The sequence below is a fragment of the Ptiloglossa arizonensis genome, chromosome 2 (genome assembly GCF_051014685.1).
Source record: "Ptiloglossa arizonensis isolate GNS036 chromosome 2, iyPtiAriz1_principal, whole genome shotgun sequence".
NCBI classification, from domain to species: Eukaryota; Metazoa; Arthropoda; class Insecta; order Hymenoptera; family Colletidae; genus Ptiloglossa; species Ptiloglossa arizonensis.
Genome location: NC_135049.1, coordinates 31,690,551 through 31,713,952, shown reverse-complemented (window position 1 = coordinate 31,713,952; position 23,402 = coordinate 31,690,551). Strand labels below are relative to the sequence as shown.

The window sequence follows — 23,402 nt, the reverse complement described above, 5'->3', positions numbered from 1 at the left end:
GAAACGCGTGAAATTTCATCGAGCCACGAACTCCGTTATCGTCGTCGACGCGAAGACAAGGGCCCCGCTGGTTGTCCCGTGGTTGGCCCGGCGCGGTTCGACGCGGGCCCACGGTGGGCCGATTACACGGCCCACGAGCGAGTCATCGATATCGCTTACATATTTAATATTCAGACGGTGTAAGCGCGCGCCACCGTCGTTAAAGCTCTCCCCCGACGTCGTAAAGCACTATACACACCGTGGCGCTCGCACGTGCATCACGGTCCCCTTTATGGTTTAAGGCTGACCGGCGCGTATACGCGCGTAACGTCGTTACTCGCGGCACGTCGTAAGTAACACGTGTAAAGCCTCGTTCGCGCGAGCGCGAATCGTCGGGCCTCGGTGCACCACCACCACCACCACCACCATCGGCAGCGTGCCTTTTCTCGTCCGAATATAAATACTTCCCCGATATATATATATATATATATATATATATATATATATATATATACATACATATGTACGCGTTACGCGAGGGGCCCCGTTACGCCACGACTCTGGAATTTCGTGGAAATATAAGTCAAGATAATCATTCTCGGAACCTCTCCCTGCTCGCGCGCTATCTCACCCCGTCCCCCACCGTGTCTCGTATTAATTGCGCGGCGCGAGCCTCGCGCGGTATTTTTCTCTCGAATCCGCGTTGGACGTTGGAACGCGGAGGAGAGAGAGAAGAGGGTTGTACTACTCGACGAACGTACAACTTCGTTACGAAGATCCATCGCGTTTACCAGATGGAAGTAAACGAACGGAAAGACGAGTTGCGCAAGCTTCGGGAAGCCCTCCCGTGTTACGAAAGGGATGGGCCGAGCGCGGACCGGAATCGGTAATCAGTCGAGGGAGATAATCGACGACCGTTGGCGTCCGATGGGAAATATTCCCGCGAAACGTTTCCCGGTGTTTCGATACCGACGTGGAACATCGAGGATCCTCCGTACCGAGGACCGCGTGATCCTTTCGGTAAAATACAATGTTACGTTAGAGGGAAGAGACCGGATGTCACGCAGCCGTTGCGTGCGCCGCAACCGCGGGGGAATCGCCGCGGCAGGATCGGTGCAACACTTGGAATAATAAACCGATACCGCGTATCGAAGATTCTGTTGTCGGGGACGAGGATCGAGCGCGAAACAGTCGTCGTTCGCCTCGAATTCTTCCCTCGGTGGATCGAGCGCAAATGGACTTTGCTGGATCGAAATCGGAAAGGGGAATAATTAGAATTTATAAAAGGACGTTGAACTTCCGGAACATTTCTCGCGCTACCGTATTCTCAAAGTCCAGCTTCGACGAAACGCGATAAAACGTCAGAGGAACGTTCGTCGGTTTCTTCCGTCTCTGGTCGACGACCAGATGAATCTTCGACGCGATAAAATCCTTATCGCGAGTTTTATTCGATCATCTACTCGTTTCGTCCGGCGGAATACGGTGCGCGTTTTCGCGCAGCGTTCTTTCCTTGCACGTTCGGTTCCATAAAAACGAACGTTTCGTTAGGGTAGAATCATCGAGTGGAAACAGGCTCCCGCCGTTAAGGTTCCGCGCTGTACCTGTTCGTCGTTTACGAGTCGAGTTATATGTAGACTCGTGTTGCTCCCGCTGGAAGATCGCCGTCGGGGGAGGAAACGAAAGTTACTTATCAGCGATAGGACGAGCTCGATGCGTGCGCATAATCGCGATACGGAGAAAAAGCTCTGTAAAAAACGTCGACGATTCGTTTTCGCGTCTCGCGAGTACGCGTCGATCTCTCGATCCCTCGAAGAGAATTCCACAAGCATTTACCGATCGATGGCTATCGACGCGATCTGTATCGAGAGGATGAGCTCGTTCGAAAACTTTCGGAAATAGAAGAAGAAGAGCCGGAAAGGATCCACCGTTTAACTCGATCCATTGGGTAGTTCGCGAAACGAACATCTCACTCGACGACTTTGTCGAGAATCGCCGCTAATTGTCCCAAGAAAGTGGGACCGGAGAGTGCGCGTGAAATTTCTCCGGCATCGATTCGTTATTACCCGACGCGGGGCGATATTTTTTATCGGTTTTCCCCCGTTCCACGTTGGCGAGCACGCTCGAATCGAATTTTCGATCGAAAACGGAGACACCTATGCGCGGTACGCGCTGGCGTAATTACAAAAGGACGCCACGAACTTCATGAATAAAACATCGAACTCCTCGTAACTCGAGGCACGCGCTGAATTATTGAGAAAACATGTCGTTTGATCTCTCTGAGGCGTGATCTATGCAACGATCCGTGGAATGGAACCTCAAGGACTTTGAACCCTCGCGGGTACTTCGGAGCGTATTCCGGGACGAATTCCAGTCGAAGAAAATCCCGATAAGGTTTTCTCGTTTTACGGGGGTCCCCGGTGTCGTAAAATTCGCTCGCCGCGGGCAGAAATTCGAACGCGATTTCGCAACGTTACTGCGGCGAGGGTCCCTCGAAAACTCGTCGATGTACGATCCCTCCTCGATGCCTCCGGCCGTTTCGGAGCGGCTCGGGGACCTCCGCGCGTATTCCGAGCGTTGTGTAAATATTTCAGGGAGAATCGTATTCGCTCGGTGGCTACCACGGTGAAAATTCTTTTCCTCCGGGGTGCTCGTACAGACGGGAGAACACACGAGCATCCGAGAGACGCGCGACACGCGGATGCGCGTGCACGGAATGAGCAACGGTACGCGGCCGTGTGCGGTGCAAGTACGCGCGAGGAGCGCGCACACGAGCCTCCCCGCACGCCTGTATGCACTTTCACCGTCGTGCACGGCGGAACTGCAAAGTAGCCTACATGCAGGGCGTTAAACTCGACTCGCGGCGGTTCGATCCGCGAGAGAGAGAATCGAGATATCGATCCGTTGCAACAGCGAATTCCTGCTACGGGCCGCGCGGTTCGAGGGCTCGCCCGTCTGTGTTACCGTACCCGGGCCTTTTCGATGAGTACGCCCGGTTGCGCCACGCCAAGTGCGTCCGTTCGTTCGTTCGTTCGCTCGTTCGCTCGTTGGCTCCCCTCTACGATCGCTCGATATCCACACAGATTTTCTTACCGTCCTCCTCTCGATTCCACCGGTCTCTCGAGCGTAAATCGCGAACATTGCGCGCACCGCGCTCGAAAAACCCCGAAACGAACTTTCGACCGCTCCTGTCGACAACGAATTCCACGCTCGTGCGCGAATCGTGCGAAACGCTCGTCCAGGATTCGCTTACACGCGAACGCGATCGCGTTACGCCTGTAACGCATACCTCGAATTCCAATACAGCCTTTTCCGCTGATCGAGGCAATATTTCGAACAATGGTTGCTCGGTCGGAGAATATTCTTCTCGATGAAAAGTCGAACTCAGCTTCGTACAGCCGGTCGTTCCGATGCCAGTTACGACTCTAGAAAGTCGAGAATATCACTCGACTCTTTACGAAAATGAAAACACGTTAGCTGCACAATTCGAACTCGAAGGATACACTCTGTATACGGACAATCGCGCACGGAACACTTGCTCGCGTTTATCGACAGACTGTCCATACGTACGTTCCTCGACGGATTTCCAATACACTTTGTCTTCAATTTCGAATCGAGAATGTATAGTTAAAGAACTATTCGTGGAACAAACTTACGTTCGAAGGTTGTTGTTGCCACGCGACTAAAAATTTTCATCGAATCTCGGTTCTCTTAAATAATTCGGGACATTTTTTTTTTGTTTTCGAGCCACCTCTTTTCGTTCCAACGTATTTCGTATGTTCCTCGACGGATTTCCAATACACTTTGTCTTCAATTTCGAATCGAGAATGTATACCTAAAGAACTCTTTGAGGAACAAACTTACGTTCGAAGGTTGTTATTGTCACACGACTAAAAATTTTCATCGAATCTCGGTTCTGTCGAATAACTCGGAACATTTTTTTCTTCTTCTCGAGTCACCTCTCTTCGATCCAACGTATTTCGTAAAACGGGAAGCCGGCTCGCTCTTTCCTCGATGGTAGATACGTAGCTTCGATACGAGCCTCGGTACAAATCGCGCACGAGATCGCGGAGTGGCGTCGATCGAATCAATTTCCCCGCGATGGAATCTGGCCGGAGGTAGTCGATTAATCGACGATTAATCGTCGAGGGTCCGACGATAATCCGACGACACACGCCGCTAATGTCCCCGGCGTGAAAGTTCCCGAGCGGAGTCCGCGAGGAAGGGAGAGGAGACTCCACGGTGGACGAAGCCGGTCGATCGTCGATCGAGATACCCGTCGGGCGAGGAGCTCTCTCGATCTTGACGTCCGCTCCGATAATCGGAAGCCTCGTGGTCGATCGAGATCTCGTTGATTCGCGCGTCACCGTCGAAAGAAACGAAAGAAACGAAAGAAACGAGGCGTGGCGTGGGCAGATCGATCGACATCCGGATCGGAGTTTTCTTATCCAATTAACCGTCGTTGGTTCGATCGAGGAAGAAAATTGGAAAAAAGAAACGACGGTTTTCCACGCAAGGACCGACGAAAAAATCGCCAACGAATCATCCTCGATCGAACGCGTGTTCCTATCGATGTGCCAACGAGAGAGAATCGATGAAAAATCGTAAGAATAATTTTTACAATCTCGTGTAACGCCCGCGGCTAGCTACGTAGGACGAATCGTCCGGGATTCCAAGTGCGCGCGAACGACCAGGAGGAGGAGTGGTAATAAAATTTCGCCCGGAATTTATTTATCGATTCGCCGCGTTTAGTCGGCGAGCAGATGCGTTCTCTTTGTCGGTCTTGACCGCGCGTATCTATATATATATATATATATATATATATATAGATAGATAGATATACGCGTACATCTCCGAGGAAACTCAGGAGCGTACCGTAGAAGGTAGACGCGCGATAACCCGCGAGTACCTTATCTATCGCGGACCCAGCCGAGACGCTGGACCGGTTGGCAACGCGTTTAGGTTCGATTTTCCGAATGGTTCGCGCTCGCAGTTTCAACCGTGGCGAGGCGACCGGCTCCGAAGTGTTTTCACCGTTAACTTTTGCCACGCCTAATTGCTCTCACGATCCGTACGGGCGTACGTACAAGGTGGATCGTTCGACCGGACGAATCGAACCTTTCCTACGGAGAATCGTATCGCGATGGAGAAAGATTTTCGAAACGTTGCGAAGCTTTTTTCGTTTTTTTCCTCGATAGAATCTGTTGGAACGAATGCAACGATGATTCTAAGAGTGGCAGATGTCGATAGCGAATGGTCGATGGCAGTTTTAAGGATTGTCTTCGTAATGGCGCGGAAGGGTCGTCAAGGGTTTGGTTATTTTTCTTTTGGGTTAGGTCTGGTCAGTTCCAAGTCGAGAGTCACGAAGGCCACACTGTTGTCGTTCACGTTAAGACATATTACTCTATACTTGTTTCTTCGGACTTTGTATTCTCATATGTACAAAAACTCTACCACTGTATACGCGAAATCCCTGCATATTATAATAGACTGTGTATTATAATCCGAACTTTACAACAGAATCGTTCAACCGATCAAAATCGTTGTTAACGCAACAACACCGTGAAGAACGAAACTTGACGCACCGCGCGACCCACCTTCGGAGAACTAACCGCGAGAAAGAGAGCGTCGCGGTGAAATCTCGAATCGTTTTTCGATCGGTCGTGCACGATCCACGCTTGACCACCCAATGCGCGTCCTACAAAAGGCGAGACCGAGAGCCGATCGAAACGACAGCGAGAGGACGTACCGGGCTCCGAATTGCGCACGATATCTCGACGTCGTTTGTTCGTTGTACGCGCGCGAGGTTTCGCAGAGACGGTCGTCGCTCACGACTCGAAAGTAACCCCCTCCTTTACCCGCACGCGAATAAAGAACGCAAGCAGTCTTCGATCGATAATTACGCGTACTGTTGTTCGACCTCCGTTCGAGAGGTTCCCTATTTCCTCGTTGCGCCAGTTCCAACGTATAGGAAAACCATTGGCCGTGCGAGTAGACGCGAGACGAGGACGGAGAACGAAGCGAACGACGAAAGAGAGATCTCCGGCAACGGTTTTCTTTCGTCCGATTGCAAGATCTCGACGAGAGGATTCGGTGGCCGGCAAGGGTGCGAGAACTCCCTCGACGCGTAGTAACGACTCGCCGCGGATAACACCTCGAGCGCTCGAGTTTTTCACGCGAGATTTCTCTAACTGTGCTTCCACTTGTTTCTTATTCGGCATCGACCCATTTCCCCCGGGGTCGACCGTACATAGACCGAGAAACCTGTTTATCGATCGAAGAATCCTAACGAAGGGTACGACTCGGATCGTGCCGTAACGCGGTCGGGCCGGCCTCCGGCCGTGGATCCCGACGAGATTCGGTGTGAGATTCGGTGAGGCTGCTTCTGCTCTCGTCGACACGTGTGCCAAGTTATGCCCGTTACCGCGCCGATCGGGAGACCGCGAACAAAAAATATCCATCCCCTCGTGGCCGCCTCTACCGGTGGATAGAACGGACCGAATACCTCGGGGACGGAGGACCCTCGATTTCGGTCCCCGAACGGTCGCGAGAAGGTGTTCTTCGCCGGTTATTTTTGCTATTGAAGAACGCTATTCTTCACCCCGGTTACGGTGGATCGTACCGGTTTCGTCTCGTAGAGACACCGCGATCCATCGTCGCAAGACGAATCGGTTTTTGGGGCAGCTCGGCGATAGAGGAGTCGTTACGAGTTCGTTAAACGCTTTATCGTGGTTAGGTCGGGCGGGAAATATTGTCTTCGGTTCGTAATCGCGAATACGTCGAGGTTCGCAATCACGATTTCGCCGCAACCACGCCAGAGGTTTCCACAGATTGGCATCGACTGTTTCTAGCGGTACCGAACCGACTCCGTTACCGCAATTTCTTTCGGATCCTGTCGGTAGATAGCGGCGTGGAGATTGTTATTAAAAATATCAGAAATCTCACGGTACATACACGCAACGCGCCGGCTCGCCGGCTCGGCCGCCGCGCAAAGTCGTATTTCCCAAGATACCCGGCTGGAACTGACTCCTCCTTCCTCTTATCGCGCAGCGGCCGTTATCGCTGCGCGCGTTGATCGTTTACCGAGTTTCGTGGTCGTTTCGCGAACGACGCCTCGTTTCTCGAGCTTCTCGCGCCAGTTATCGTTTTCACGCGTCGAGGAAAATTCTATCGGCGCGACGCGCGTCCACGGATCGTGCGTTATTTCGGTGCGCGGAACGAAAGAGGACACGAGCCGCGTTCCACCGAGACGAGAACGCGTCGATTCACCCGCACGCGGATATATCGCGCGAAATTCGTCGCGTCGTTCGGTTTTCTCGCGCGGGGGAAAGCGGCAACCGGTGGATGCCCTCGATCTTTTTCGAGAGCGGCGAACAGAGTTTTTTTTTTTCGTTCCCCGTTAACGAACGAGCAACGCAAACCGCGTCGAAGTTACGGTGTCATTGTTCCGGGCAAAAAGAGAACTCCCCCGTCCCGGACCGTCAATTATCGTCGATGCGCCATTAACGACGCCGTTATCGTTCGCGAACATTCCGCTTAATGAGATTTCCCCGGAGTTTCTCCTATCGACGATCGGGACACGGCCATGGACGCGTTGTAAAATGAGCCTTCCCCTCGGTTTATGACTTTTCCAGGCATCGTAGCAGGCGTTCGTGACGCGCGCGAATCGCTGTACTTTGCAATTCAGATTGCGTATAAATTTAATACCGCGCGTAAATAAGAGGAGAAATAAAAAGTAACGCCGATTGAATTTGTCCACGGGACGGGACGGTCGTTTGTAAATCCATTACCGACCGGACGTATTAGGGTCGGTCGGTGCGAATAGTCGAACGAGGGAAGTCAAGTCTCTCCTCGGAGGGTTCTCGATCGTTGGAAAATTACATCGAGCACGGTTTCGCTTTCGAGAGTCGATCGGTCGTGTTCTCGGGAACGTCGCGCCGTTGGGCAAAAATCGTTGCGTCGTGTCGCGGTGCTCACGAGCTTCCGTTAATTCTTGGCCGATCGATCGAGTAAGCGCCGTGGACGAGGGAACGGTCTCGAACCGGTCTCCTCGATTCCCGGTGGCACGCGGACGCGCGTACCGCCCCGTTCAGGGTTTCGCGAAGCGGAGCTTTCACCGATGGAAAGCCAACCGACGGCCAAGGTGGCCGCGCAACGAAGCGCTACGGTCGATCGGAAAAATTCGCGCGACCGTCGAGCAGAGCCGGGCTTTTGATTCGCTTAAGGTCGTTCGAAAGCGGACCGTGTACGCGAGCACGCGAGCACGCGAGCACGCGCGCGCGCGAGAAAACGAGCCGATTCCCGAGATCTCGAGGATCTTTCCGTACCGGGCGAGAACTGGTCGACACGGTGACTTTTCCAACCGATACCGGCCGATTTATAGTTTTACGCGATCGTTTAATTTCCCGGTCGGCGAGCGTCGCCTCCTCGAAATTATCGCGCGCTCCGACGCCGATTTATCGTTTCCGTTGGGTTCTCGAGGCGCATCGGTGCGCAGGCGCGGGCGCTTATTCGAGTTTCTGCTCGCCGTGGACCGATCCAACGGGAAGAGATACAGCCGGAGCGAAAATCCTGCGGAACGAGTCGCATACCGAATTCTTCGGCGGCGCGACCTCGGTAAGGTCGCCTAGCCGACCTTCGCGCGAAAGTGTCGCCTAAAAGGTTTACCCGTGCGCTCGAACGACCCGAGGCGCCGACGTAACGAGCACGTGCCCACGATGACGCGCACACGCCTTCCAGGTAACCGTCGATTCGAGATTCGTGCCCTTGGGAACCGTGTTTCCGTATTATTCGACGCGTGCAACGAAATCGACCAACAATTATCCGAACAATTATCGTTCGTAGGCGCGGTTCCGCTTCTACACGATTCCTCTCTCGCGATGGAAACTAGCAATTGGAAACCAGGCCTCGTTCGGTGATTCCGCAACGTTCGTTGCACGTTCCGTGATAATCGTAAGCTCTCGCGCGTAGACACGAGTTCGCTACGCAACGCGTACGCGACTGGTATTACTCGTCGTCGCTCTAAACCCGCGAATCACCGCGGATAAGGGTAACGACGACCGAGTCGCAATATCGAACGCGGTGCGTCGACGGCTCGTTCGACCTCGCGTATCCGTCCTTTAGGGGAAACGGAGTTCCGCGATAGGAACTATTTCTGCAAACGAGTAACGCACCGTCGAACGTCGCGACACCCGGACAGATAGTTTCTTTGTTCCACGCGTTTTCCACGAATTCGTGTCATCGTTCGGGAATAAATAAGTCGCGAACGATAACCACCGTGTCCGGTTCTTTGTCTCTTTGTTCGCGCGGGGTAATTAAGAGTGTCGCGGAACGCAGAGGAGATACCGTGCACGGTAACCCGAACAACTTTGTCGTTTAGAAAATATTATCTTCTCGGTACGCGCGGTTACGCCTTTCGTACGAGAACCTCTCCGCGCCCGAGAACGAACGATTTTCGCGCGCACGATAATATTTCCATTTTGGACAAACTCGCGTTCGATCTTCTCGCGGCGACGACGCGCGACTCCTCGAACGCTCTCCGATAGCGGTTTTTAAGGGGAGTCCAACGACCCGCGATTCAAGGTCACTCAAGGTCAATGGAGGACGCGCGCGAATAAAATTCTTCGTACGATCGGGCCCGAGACTCTTTAACGGGGGACAATGGGTACACGGGGAACTGTAGAATTTTAATCGCCGGATCTCGCCGAAATTCGAACGCGTTTCGTCGTTGGTCGAACGTGTGGAATAATGGAATTTTTGGACGCGAGAGAAAAGTAAATGGAAGGTTTCTTTAAATAGTAGAAGATAATAGTCGTGCGACGGGGCATCGCGACGAACGACCGACTGAACTGTAACGGTTGCGTCGGGACGCCTACCGAAAAATATCCAAATCGGTAACTACCCCCTCCCCTATGTCCTGACTTCTCGAAGGCTACATCGATCCAAGTCGTTGCATTCCAACTATAGTTCTCCATCGTGTGCTATCTTTCCAAACGGTCTCCAACGTACTGTGCTGAATATCCTTTTCGACTACACGTATTGCAAAAATAATTATTTCGGTGTCTTCCGCCCTTGATCTTTCATGTTTGAACGTATAGAACAATCTTTACTTTTTACGTCTTCGTAGCGCCGCAATATATGCAGCTCTCCATTAAGCCTTCCTTCTTCGCTGGATCCGTTGTTTTTGATAGGGACACCGTATCGGTTTCCGAACAGATTCTTCAGAGATTCAGGTTCGTTCGGAGAAAGTGTAAACTAATACATAGTTGAACAAAGTCTAAGATTGATACGATTCCTTGCTGTGATGGTTAAGAGCGGACATACGATCATAAAGGGTTAATACGTTACATGTTGTGGAATAATGGAATCGTTGAACGCAAGAGAAAAGTAAATAGAAGGTTTACTTAAACGGTAGAAGATAATAGAGTCGTGCGACGGGGTATGGCGACGAACGACCGACTAGACTGTAACGCTCGCGTCGGGACGCCTACCGAAAAATATCCAAATTGGTAACTACCCCCTCCCCCGCGTCTTGACTTCTCGAGGGCTGTATTGGTCCAAGTCGTATTCCAACAGAAACGAAAATGCGAAAGCAACTGTATTCGCACGGTAGAAATTTCGCAAACATCCTCTTCCTCGCGTACGTCCGGACGCTCCAAAGTTTCCTCCTCGATCCAAGTCGTTGTATTCCAATAGAATGGGTCGTCGGGTCGTCCGTTGGAAAGATGTCGTTTCACCCGTCTCCTTTGTAGCATACGCGCTCGTTAACCGTCCGGATCGAGGGATCGAGTCCCTCGTTTCGCGCAATTTGCGTTTCGATTTCGGCGAACGGATTCCGCCGTGGGCGCGAGGATCGAGAAGTCTCGATCGATCGGTAGGAGGGACACTGTTTTGCCTCGTCTGGAACTCGTCGAAACGTTTCACCGAGTGTTAGTTGCGTGGAGGGATCGGGGTGTTTCGAGTCCCGCTGAAATCGGTTGGCGCGGCGAACAAAGACGGTTGCATCGACGCGAGGCGACGTCGAGTCGCGTCGAGTCGCGTCGAGTTAGCTCGTCGGAACACAGTGTCTAAATAGCTTCCATCGGGAAGAAGTGTGCTATGACGAGAGACACCGGATGCTACGGCACCCGACGTCGAACACTCGCTCAGAGATCCACGAGACTGAGCTTCGAGCTAGCGATCTCGCCTCTTCAGGGCTCCCGCTGGTATCGTTTCGCCGTTGATTGCTGTGCTTGCAGAGTAATCAATTGCCAAACGGCGAAGTGGATCACCTCCCCAACGGGACAGTCTACTCTCCTCGTGATCCTTGAGCGGTGAAGGAGGAGTTTTTCCATGCTCGCCGCACGAAACACCTACGTGCGTGACCGTTGGCAGCGGTTGCAAGGTAGCTCCGACACCGTTCGGTTTAGGCGAAAGCCTTGGTACGACACAGATTGCGCACTCGGCGCCCGGGAATCTGCTAGACGATAAATGTCTAACTATTGTCAAAGTATCGATCGTTCGTAACCCAATAAATTGTCCCATAGTTTACCTCGCAAGAGAGTCGGTCCGTCACCGGTGAACTCGTCGAGGAAGACCTATCGATCTTGGTCTTTTCATCGGACCGAGATTCAAGAGATGTTCCCAAAGACGAGGGTAATCGCGTTACGAGTGCAGCTGCGGCCGAAGCAATATTCGGATTCTGTCGGGACTCGGGTAGCGTCAACAGACTTCGGTCCCCGTTGTTCGGTGACCAGTATATACGCGAGAAACTTGGTACTAAATAGCGAGGATCGCGATCGGTACCGGATGAGAGAAAAATCCGTAGACGACGGTGGTCGCCGCGGCGCGCCTCGACGGTACCGAATCTGTGAGAATGTCCTTGGTGAATTTCGCCCACGTTCGTTTTTGCTTCCGAAAAAAGCGAGTTCTCCCCGTGTTCGTGGAACAAAGTGGGAACGCGCGTCGAGGTGGAGAGGGCTCGAACGACCGGTACGTGAGTCAGTCCAAAGGAACCCGGCGTAAGGTACCGGCAGGAGGAATCTTCCGCAGGACGTTGCACCGATGCACCTCGAAAGATGTCCCCCGATCTTCGGCCCGAATTAGGAGACGCGTCGGGGATACGATCGCCGCCGCCTCCTTCTCTCGATCCTTTTCTTTTTTTCGTTCTCCGCTCGTCTCGATCGCTCGGCTCTCGATCGCGACTGCGTTGTTTACGCGCGAGAGCCAAATCCCACGCGGATCTAGCAACGTAGAGGCAAGTTTGGAAACTCTTCACCGGTGGACCCCGTTGGGCGTTTTCGGGCCCGTCTCGCGGTAAGAGGACGCGACGTTTCCCGCGATAGTCGTCGAATCCGAGGCAAACCGTGACCGCGTGGAAACAGCGAACCTCTAATGACCGAAACGACCGAAACGAGCGAAACGAGCGAAACGAGCGAAACGCGTCGTTTACCCCGTACCAGATGCGCCGGTACTTCGGCTTGCGCTAACAACGTCGCAATGGACATTTCCATAAAGGACTTTACGGACCCTTTACTACACCAATTTGCGGTACCGTTAACCAGGATCGTTACTCCGAGGCGAGCGGTTCGCAGACGCGCGAGCGCGAGCGAGGAGCGAACGCAGCGCTGGCGCGGTCCGTGTTCCGATGCGCGTTTTTCCGCGCTTTAAAGGCTCGCGCGCAATGCGGAAACCCGGGCTCCGGGTCGGTTTGCGCGTCGTTAGCACACTTTTGCGGAATAGGCCGGGCATCGTTTGGATTTCTCGGTCGTTCGGTGCCGATCAAACGCGTCGAAAACGATCGCCGCTTCCGACGCGTCGAACGCGCTCGCGAAATCGTCGGGAACTGGTTCCACTTGCGAAACTCGCTCCGCGCGTCGCGGTGTACTCTTCTCGCGAGGTACGATTTTCCAGAGGACTCGAGTCTCTCCAGAAGCGGAAAATGATCCTCTCGAGAGAGAAAGAGAGGAATCTAGAGAGCGAGAGCGAGAGCTCGGGCCCGGTGCCCGCGGCGGCGAGAACGGCGGCGGTGGCGGTAGCAGGATCGGCCTCGGCAGCGAGCGATAATGAAATCTAAATTGCAAATTATGACGGGACATAACTCGCGCTCGTTATCCTCCGCGTTATGCCCCATTGTCGCACGCACTCTCTCTTTTTCGTCGGGGGCTCCTCTCCGTCTCCCGGTGGCATGCGGATGCCTCTCGCGCTCCGACTTTAATACCCGTTCGAATCTCCGCGCATACGCACCAAACGGCCGACGCAATATGCCGTGGACCGTTAAGTGCCGCGACCTTAGTGCTCCGACGAAAAAAAAGAACCATTCGAGAGACCCAATGGGTAGCGCGTCCACGGGCACGGTGGACGCCGCGCGATCACGTCCGCCGAGAGACCTCGACGTGGCTACCCTCGCTCGACGAGGGATTCGTCCCGAAACGCTCTCGGGACGTTTTCTCGAGGAAACTCGTGGAAACGTCCGCGCGAGCCAGTGCACGCGGAAACGTTGCACGAGGTCGCGGTCGAAAGGACGCACTCCTCCGTCCCGCGACGGAAGACCACGTCGATGAGATAATGGGGCGGGCTACGGGGCATAAATTAAGATAGCATCGTCCCGGTGTCTAAGTACCACTGTTGCGGGTGATTGTATTTATTACGACGGGGCGCGTTAATCCTTCCCACAATTGCATAAATAACGTCTCGAGCCGGTCGCCTCGATAAAAGTCACCGCGGTATTTACGAGTCGGTGCGTCTGGGAAAAATCGGCGACAGCGGCCGTAAAGGGGAAAAAATTACGCGCCGACGAAAAGTGGGCGTGGAGAGCGCGCGAGTGCGAGACCGGCGTCGACGCCGAGCTCCGAGAGCGGAATCGTGCCCAACGCGCGGTACCCGCGTAGCACGCGGAAACGTTGCGCGAGGTCAAGACTCCTCGCCCGGTGGCAGAAGGACGGCCAGCAACCACGTCGCCGAGACTTTCGAGGAAAATCGTCTCGACCTGGTCGCTCCGGAAGACCACGCGTCGACCGATCCGCGAGCTCGAACCGATTTCCAGCGAAGAGATCGCGAGGTAATGCTGGATTTTTGGCAACTGGTTCGACTTTGGTGAAAATGGAGAACGAGGTTTCCTCAGCCTCGGTGCGCGCGAGACCGAACGAGAGGCGATCGCGACTCGTTCGTAGGAATCGAAAGAACGAGGTTCGCCGAAGCCGCGGCGAATTCCACGCCCATTGTCGAGCCATTTATTAATACCTCTCCGTCATTGACCCCTCGATTAACCCGTTTACGCAAGCCTGGCCGCGCGCGATGCCCACGGAGCGTAGATCGCGAGTTATTAGACCGCTCGAGCGGATCGTTATCGTCGTCCGATCGTTGGAACGGAGTATTTCCTGGCGGGACTGTGGCGCGCGCGTTCGCGACTTTCACGAAGAAACGATCTCGTTCGCAGCCTTAACTCTCGATCGCATACCTCGTTGAAACAGGACGACTCGAACACCGAGCGCCGAACGGTGAGGCCGGGGCCGGGGCCGTGCCGGCGCACGCGCGGACAAACCCCGTAAATCACCGGTATGTCTCCGCCGACTATTTCGAATATCTACGTTTCTTGCCTCGCTGATTTTTACGCGGTACTCGTCTACCCGACGCTTCTATCTTATCCGTTCTTTCGAACCGTTCCGTTCTCCGCGACTTCTTTCCTCGGTTTCGTCGCTTTCGTCGGTTTCGTCGGTTTCGTCGGTTTCGTCGCTTTTGTTCAAGCCCGCGATCTCACGTCCATCGGGGCGCGGTTCCAACCGCGCGTGTCTCTACGACGGAAGGTCGATCGCCCGTATAAACCTTGCCCGGTTATCTCTTTAATTCCGTTTAATTTTAGTGCCGCGTATCGCGGAAAGGAGAGTCGCGCGTCCGGCGAACACCGTGTCCCGTTTCATCGTACACGGACGAAGTATCCACCCACGTAGTACTCCGAGGAGGCTCGTTCAACCTCGACGTGGTTCGGCCCTCTCGAGGGACGACCTCGGTCGTTCCAAGCGCGCGAATCATTGCCGCGCGTTATCGTCCGGCTCTAAACGCTCGGATGTTTATGCGCGCGCGACGATAACGCGTGGATCGCGCTTCAACGTCCCCGGGAAATACGCGCGGTTCTCGAGCGGTTCCTGTCGCGCACGCTTCGCTTCCGTCTCGGCCCGGTCTCTCCTCGTGGCTCCGATAATCTCCGAAGCCGACTCGCACCGAAACATCGGTCCCCGCGGTCGTTAATTTCGCATCGGAGCGAAACTGGCACGGACTGCGCGTGCACCACCGAGATCAAATAATAATATTTGTTGTTGGAACGAATGCAACAATTATCGTAAGAGTGGCAAATGTCGATAGCGAATGGTCGATGTCAGTTTTAAGTACTGTCTCCGTATTGGAGCGGAAGGGTCGTCAACGGTTTGGCTATTTTTCTTTTCGGTTTTTCTGTTCAGTTCCGAGTCGAGAGTCACGAAGACCACACTGTTGTCGTTCACGTCAAGACATATTACCGTATAATTGTTTCTTTGGACTTTGTATTCTCATATGTAGAAAAACTATACTACTGGATACGCGAAATCCCTGCATATTGTAATCTGAACTTTACAACACCCCGATATTCTAAGTTTTGTACAGCACGTGCTTCTCGTATCGTGTATTCTTACTAACCAACGACAATAATCTGAACTTTGCAACATTTCTCTTACCGGCCAACGGTGTAATCGGCGCGCAACGTTTCTCGCGCTCGTACGGCGCGTAGCCAGAGAGGAGGAGGTCCGAGCTCGATCTCTGAACAAAATCGGCGACACGAACGCGCGCTCGCGCGCTCGCTCGCTCGCCCGCTCGCGTTTCGCTCCGGCCGAGCCACTTTCCCATCGGCGCGACCACGCGCCGCCGAGGTCTGGAATCGAATGCCGGAAGGAGAAGCTCGCGCCTATCGTTCGATGGATCGGTTTCGAGGCCCGTCGCGGAATCGGTCACGGTACGTTTCGCGCGAATCTTTCCTCTTTGCGCGCGTAGCCGGTTCTCTCGGCCGCGTCGCACTCCGCGCGGGAAAAATCACCACCGTGGCGAAAGTCGCGAACGCGAGAGTACACTCGGAGAAACTTTTCGCGTTCTCCCGAAACGACGATTCTCTCGCGATAACTCGTGAATTTATCGCGCGCGTTCGCTCGCGGTTTTCGGATTCCTCTCGCCGAACTGTTTCGACGCGGATTCTCCCTCCACGGGACCAAACTCGACGAAAGTATCCCACCGAGTTCGCTTTCGATCTCGCGCGCGAAGCCTACGAAAAACGAGCGGAGGCGACGCGATCTCGAGCGAGCCGCTCGCGGGAAAAAGTTGCCGCGGTTGGGCCGCAATCGCGACCGTAAATCGGGGGCCCGTAGCGAGAAAAGGAACGCGCGCGAAAAATACAGCCACGACCGTAGCGATTTCGCGATAACCGGATATTTATTTACCCTTTGCACCTGTCGCGCTCTTGAAATTTAAGCCTCCTGCGGCGAGACCGCGATACCCTCCGCAAATCCCGCTTATCGAGAAACTCGGACGTTTCGTTCTCGCTTTCTCGCGTTCCTCGACGCTCGAGCCCGAAAAACCACGCAGCGACGCGTCCTCGTGGATCGGACGCTCGTTACGGAACGAATCGCAATCTAGAAGATACCCAGAGGGAGGACACGAGGGGAACGCGGAGGAGGAACCGTGTATCGGACGATTTGCACTAATTACGCGTCCTCGCGATAATTACAAAGGGTGTTCTCGACGCGATCGATCGACCGTGCACGGCCAACGGAATAATCAAAGTTTCGACGAGTTCTCGGTGCAACGATATCGTTCGAGCTTCTTCGACGTCCTTGAGAACGAAGAGGAGCTCGACTCGACGATCGTTAATCACTCGGAAAAGATGGAGACGCGCGAGCGCGCGGAAGCTCGAGGAAAATCGTCCGAAGCTCGCGGGTCGCAATTAACCTCGGCTTAAACTCGGTTCGATCGGTCGAAAAGTAATTTTCCGTACGCGAGGTTTTTAGCCGTGGTTCGTGGAAGCTGCCGTTTCGCGACACCCCGGGCACCTTCTCTCGGTGTTCCGCACGACTACTCCCCATTTATCGTGTCCAACATGCGAGAATATCACCGAGAAGCAACCGAGAACCAGTCATCGTGCCATTAATTAGCCGGTTGACGCCTAGAAACAGGAATTCATTCCGGGGTCAGGCATTATCAATTGCTTTTATCGTGGCGGAGACCGTTACGACGGGACACGTTCCGCCGACTGCAAATAGAGTACGATGCACCCTGCGGTGCATCCAACGCGCTGCATCCGATAGTGGAATCTCTGGAAATCCAGGAATCCGGGAATAATCGATCATCGAGCTCGCATCGCCGATTATTTTCTCGCGGAAGTTGGCGGTTCGTCGTCGATCCGACGAAACAAGGAGGAACTTGTTCCTTTTGCGACGGGACTGTATACCGGTTAGCAAATTAGTTCCATAAAACCTTGGCGCACGAAGCTCGCGCAGGGCGTTCCGCGGCGAATAACTGTAATAAATCTACAACGACGCGTACCGCGTTTACGAGTCGACGATACACCGACCATTACCCGCCGAGGAAAAAATAGTCGCGCGTTCGATCGGAGATCATCGAGCGACCGTTTCTTTCGGATCGCGTTCGTCGTTTCGTATATTTCGCCCCGTCCGCGATCGATTCCGCGATACCCCCCGCTACTTGGAGGGTATCGACGAATTCGTAAACACAGTTTCGAACGCGGCGAACTTTGTTCGCGCGAGGGAAACGAGAAACGAGCTCGACCGGCGCGCTCGAACCGTGTCCGAAATTCCGCGAAACGCGTACGAATCGAAGAAGAAACAAATACAGCCGGAACGCCGCGTATCGGCGGACCTCACCCTCGCTCGGTTTCCCGAGAGAGGAACGAACGATGCGTAAGGCCCAAAGGGGAATAAGTCCCGATCGCCATGGTAACCGGTGACTCGGTCTCGCGTCTGGCCGTCGTAGATCGTCAAACTCCGATCCGCTTCGTGCGAGCTCGCCCGTACTCGGGCATTTTCGTAGGAGCGAGGCCAACCGGTCGGCGGACGCAGTCTCCGCGCGACCAGTTCGATTCCGCACGTAGCCAGCGATCGGTGCTCGCGTCGTTTGCGTTCCCGTCGCGTCGTTCGCGAGCCTCGAGAGCCTCGAACCAACCGTCCGGTACGCTCGTGTTGTTCGTTGTCGCGTCCTCGGGGCCCTCTCGTTTCGAAACACGCGCCGCGAGGTGCGTCGTTTCGCGTCGCGTCGCGTCGCGTTCTCGATCGAGGGGAGGCCGTTCGCCACCGAGAACGAACGAGCGCCGAAACCGAACAAACGGTCCGCGTAAACTACCGCTTTGGTAAACGACCGAGCGAGCGACCGTGTTCGCGAGAGAGAGCCACCGCGCGCCCGAAGGCAAATACCTGTGCCCGGTTTCGAGCCGATCCGGTGCCTCCGACGCCTCGCTTACCGTAGACCGGTGCTCCTCTCCGACTCGATCGGCCGATACGCGACGCGCGATACGACCGAGAACGGTATCACCGCGTTCGATCCTACGCGAAAACGAGAAAACGAGAAAACGAGAAAACGAGAAAACGAGTAAACGAGGAAACGAGCGCGCCACGTCGCCCGCGAATCGAAGAGATACCGGCCTCGGCCTCGACTCCTCGAACCTTATCTACGACGCAGTGATTCAGTGGCCGATTTCGAGCCTCGCTTTCCAACCGCTCGAGCTATGATAACGCGCGCGCTACTTTATCGCGGCGCTTCCAGTCTCGAGTGAAACGCACGGTTTCCGCGTGCGTAGCCGCCGGTTCTTTCGTTGGTTCGAACAGTGGATTTCCACGGGAGGTACACACAGTGCGTACTCGACGGTGCGCGACCGCGTCCACCGCGCGTTCCGTGAACGAGAACCACCTGTGGATTTCGCGTTCAGCTACGAGTGACAGTGTGCCGCGTCGTCGCGTAGAAACACGAGGACGAGTCGACGCGAGAGTCGGTACGCGTGTAAAACGTACACGATGTCCTCCGAGTCTGTGTGAAGCATTCGCTCGAACCAGGTCGAATGATGACCATGTTCGGGACCCTCGTCCAGAGGCTCACCTCGCCGGTGACCTCGCCGACGAGCCCGCGACGTCGTTTCAAGTCACCGTCGCGTTGGGAGGTGCAGAGCGATCCGGAGGACGATCCGACCGCACCGGTCAGGAAGTCCAGGGCCAAGCATTTGCTGGACAAACGCAAGAGCAAGAGCAGGGCGCGCGCTCTGAACGTCCAGTCCGAGCAAATGCAGATGTGCAACGCCGGATGGCACGACGCCGCCTTTCCGCCGCTTCGAGGCACCAAAAGTCTTGGCAGGCTCGACGGCATGAAAGAGGTGAGTCCCCGTTGCCTTCCTTCCTGAAAATCCGACGCGAGACGATGGATTCGTCTACGTCCACGCGACGATACTCGTTGGAAAGAGGACGCTCGTCGCGCGATAAAATTACCTTTAAATCCCACTCGGTGACATCAACGTCGACGTCGAGGCGTCCCTCGCGCCAATTACCGTACGATCGTTGCCTCTGGCCGTGCAACCGGCTGGAATTCGAGCTTAGAGGAGTCCAGTCCACGAATCGAATCGAATCGAATCGAATCGAATCGACGCCCGCGACAGGACTAACGGAAATTCGGGACGTTGGGTCGCGATAGGAATCAATTAGTCGGGAACCGCGGCAGCAATGCGGCCAGCAGTACCTGTTCCCCCGATAGATTTTAATTAAACGCGATTAAACGTCACGGTGTACGTGCCGCAACCTGATTACATAATTGCATCGCAACGTAATACCAGTTTTTAGACCGGTGGCGATGTTTTTACTCGGCTCGTACTCGCGAGTTTCGCGTAATCCACGCGCGTGATTATGTAGCGCGCGCGCGAGCGAGCGTATTAATGGGTTTTATTTTCCGCGCGTCGAAACGTTGGGCCGCGACCATTACCTTCATCGCATCGGTGGCACGCTCGTACCGATGTACAACCGGAACGGACGAGGAGAAAAATAAAAAAGAAAAAAAATAAAAGAGAAAGAAAAAAACACGAAGCGCGCGCGAGATTCTCGTAAGCAACTCTCCGGTCTCGTGTTTACTTAACTTTGGAATAGGTCGAGTCTCGACCGGTGTAACGTTTTCTCCAATTCTTCGAGCGCAAAAACACGCGTTTTCTTATTCCGTGCTCGAGCTCCCATCGATAAGAACCCGTTGGTGCGCGTCGAACGTAATCGCGAAGGGACGCGTCCAACTGGTTCTTTTATTTTTCTTTCTTTTTTTTATCGTTGCTCGTATTATTTCGAAGCTTCGCCCGTGGAACCGATCGGGGCGATCGACCTCTCGCGTCTCTATCCCTTGTTTTTATCCGTCCCGAGATTTCAAGGATCGATCTCTAACGGTCTCGATCGCTAGGAGATACTCGTTCGATCGTTTTCTCGGGTTTGAAAAAAAATTGCTCGTCGTCGCCACGGTTCGTTCGCGATCGAGAAGTCCTCGAACCGGGCGACCGGTCCGTCGTAAAATCGGCAGCTTTCACCGAACGCGAACAACGCGTTCGTAATTCGAGCAAATTGTACTCTCCTCGAGCGAGACGAGGTCCATCGAGACGAGAGATCCACGGGTGTACACCGTAGGAGTTTTGGGTACGTATCGTACGCTCGGGACGAGAAACGGTGCGTAGCGGGGCAGCCGTGAGCATTAAGTTTCGTCGTCCGGATGGAGCGGCGCGATTCGTAATTCGACGAAATTGCACGGGTTTAACGACGCGGTATTTGACCGTCGACCCACCCAAGAAGCTTTTGCGCGTTTCTTCGCTCGGCGCCACGCACACACGTCACGGTTTCCGCGTGTGGAACCACCGGCATTAAACCGGCCCGGTAAAAACGGACAGTGCCAAATGTTCGTAATTCGAGCGACTCTTAACTCTTAACGACGACAGGACTTTCGTCGTGTTCCCTCTTTCCCTCTCGGGATCGTGGCCAGCTAACCGCGCGTTCTCGTATTTTCGTTCCCTTTTCTTTCTTTCTTCCTTTCGATTTTTTTCTCCCTTCTTTCCCTCGGCGAGGGTACGCGAGGCGCCATTAATTTCGCGAGGGAAGAGGAGGATGGAGACGGATCTCGAGTCGAAGTCGCGTTAGCGTTAGTTCCCGACGTACGCAGCCCTTAACGACTCCTCCTCCTGGTCGCTCCCCTATCGTTCGAGCCGCTCGAAAGAGAGAGGTTCCAGCGGCGTTGTCGAGCATAGCTGTTGCAACTGCTCGCGAGATAGGGATCTGCCGGTGCATCTAGTTAAATCGCGGCGCATCGAGGCTCGGTGATCTTTCGAGTCGCTCGTTCTGCGCGAGAGACGCGTGGAAATCCTGCCCGATCGTTCTTAGTATCGGACAACGTCGATTATCGAACGCGACCGAATATCGCGAACCGTGTTCCCTTTCGATGACCGAGATCTCTCCCCCTGCTTCTAGACGCTTTGAAAATATCGTTTCTCGATATGGTATCCTCGAGTATTTCGTCGCAAAGTAGTCATTCCGTTTCCATTTACGCGGCTAGGAGAATACCTGTCCCTTGGAGGCGGTTCCAACGACCTTGGGGAACCGATTTATCGTTGGTCGAATCGTGCGAGCGATTTGGAGTCGGTTCTCGGTAGACCGATCAAAATTCCGGCGTCGGTTGGAAAGTCGGTTTTACGAGGAAGCCCGTTGGCTCCTCGTAGGCGTCCCGCGGTCCCCGCGCATTCCGAAACTCCGAATCGTCCGGTTTCCCCTGGTCGTTGAAGAGGAACCCGACTCGGTTGCGACGATCGAACCCCACCGAACGGAAAACCGATATTCAAGAGACGTTGTAACTGCGATCGACGCTTTCGTCGCGTCGGATACGTCAGGGAACCGGTCGTTGAAACGGTCGTAATCGATTTAATAGGTATCGCGGTTCAGGAGACTCGGATTCCATCGCGGCAGGGCTTTTCGGGACCCGGTGCTTTCATCGGTCGAAAATCCGTGTCGGTTTTTGTCCCGCGGACGCGAAACGGTTCGCCGCGGGTGTCCACCGGCATTGTCCGAGTCTCGAAAGGATCGAGCCAGAAAAGATGCTAATTGCGCGTACGAAAATTCGCGACGGGGGTGTTCGGCCGTTGGTTGGTTTCTTTACGAGTGACGAGGCCCCGATCTCTCGTTTCACCTATCCGAGTTCCTATGGTCTTTTTGCACCCGTTCCCGTCCACCGGGACGAAGGAGTTACGACACGTCCGCGATCGTTCCCGTGGCCACGGATTTCGCCGAAAAAACGAGAACTCGTCGATCGCAAAAAGGTCGAGAGGTGGTGGTCCCTCGAAAGCGTTTCGAGCGTGACGTTCTCTCGTCGATCGACTCGGTTCCACACCTGTCCTTGATCCTTCCTGGAACACGCCCCGGGATCTTCCGCTGGGAACGAATCGCGTCTGGATGTAAATACGCGGGGAACCACCGAGCCGAGTGGAAGGAGAAAAAAATGAAAAAAAAAAAAAGAAAAAGTCGAGAAAAAATTAATTGCGAACGGGTTACCCGGGGGATCCGCGAGCAGGAAGCTTTGACGCGTTCGATTGTTATCCTAATTACCGCGGTTTTTTTCCCCAGTAATTAACCACTGCCTTTTGCCAGCGGCAAGATCCACGGCGATACACCCGTGAGATAATTCGAAGAGATGCAACGCACGGGGCCGAGTCGTGCGTACTAACCCCGTACGACAACGCGTTCAACTCGCGTCGAGATCGTTTCCTCGCGAGTTTCCTCGCGAGTTTGCTCGCGAGTCGTCGTTCGCACGCCGCGTTCCTTCCGCCGTTTCAATGGTATTTCGATCCGCGCGGCGCGACTCGCGCGAGAAACCGCCGCCTCGCGTATGAATAATTAAACGAGCCGTGACATTAGCCGCGATATCGGAATGTAAACACGCCGCGGAAATTCGAGCGGCTACGCGCAACGACTTCCAAACGGAGCCAACGTTTGCGACTCGATTCGCGATCGTTTACTCGGTTAGAGTTGCTTTCGAGGAGACGGGACGATTCTCGACATATCGATCGTTCGCCTTCCGAAATCGATTTTCCTTTCGCGATCGACCAATCGTGCGCTTACAAAGAGCGATGGGGTTTTGGAAAAAGGCTTTATTCGACTTTGATTCGTTTCGACGAAATTCCAATAAGCGTTTCGCTCGATTTCCAAGTGACTGGTAGTGCATCAACCCCTTGCACTCGAAGCTTTTCTGCTAGCATAAACTAGCACCTCGTTGAAATTCTTTTGATCGTGTAATTAATTTCAGCATTTTCATTTCAACGTTTCGTATAGATATGTTTACACTTTACGAGAAAGGAGTAGTTGAATTTTAATTGAAATTCCAAACCACGATTCGGTTTTCCGAATCGGAGAAAGTACACC

At 54.1% G+C, this 23,402-nt stretch overlaps 1 protein-coding gene across 6 annotated transcripts in view; it reads left to right on the top strand.

Moving 5' to 3' along the window:
* LOC143143570 (uncharacterized) overlaps positions 1-23,402 on the top strand; it is a 154,382-nt gene that overhangs the window by 53,464 nt on the left and 77,516 nt on the right. For 2 of the 6 annotated variants that reach the window (XM_076304959.1, XM_076304958.1), the window contains exon 1: positions 18,902-19,351. The exons of the other annotated variants lie outside the window; for them this stretch is intronic. In XM_076304959.1, coding sequence (XP_076161074.1) covers positions 19,043-19,351 — 309 coding nt within the window. In that variant the 5' untranslated portion in view covers positions 18,902-19,042. Of the gene's footprint in view, positions 1-18,901; positions 19,352-23,402 lie in introns of those variants that run through there. 6 annotated transcript variants of the gene reach the window in all.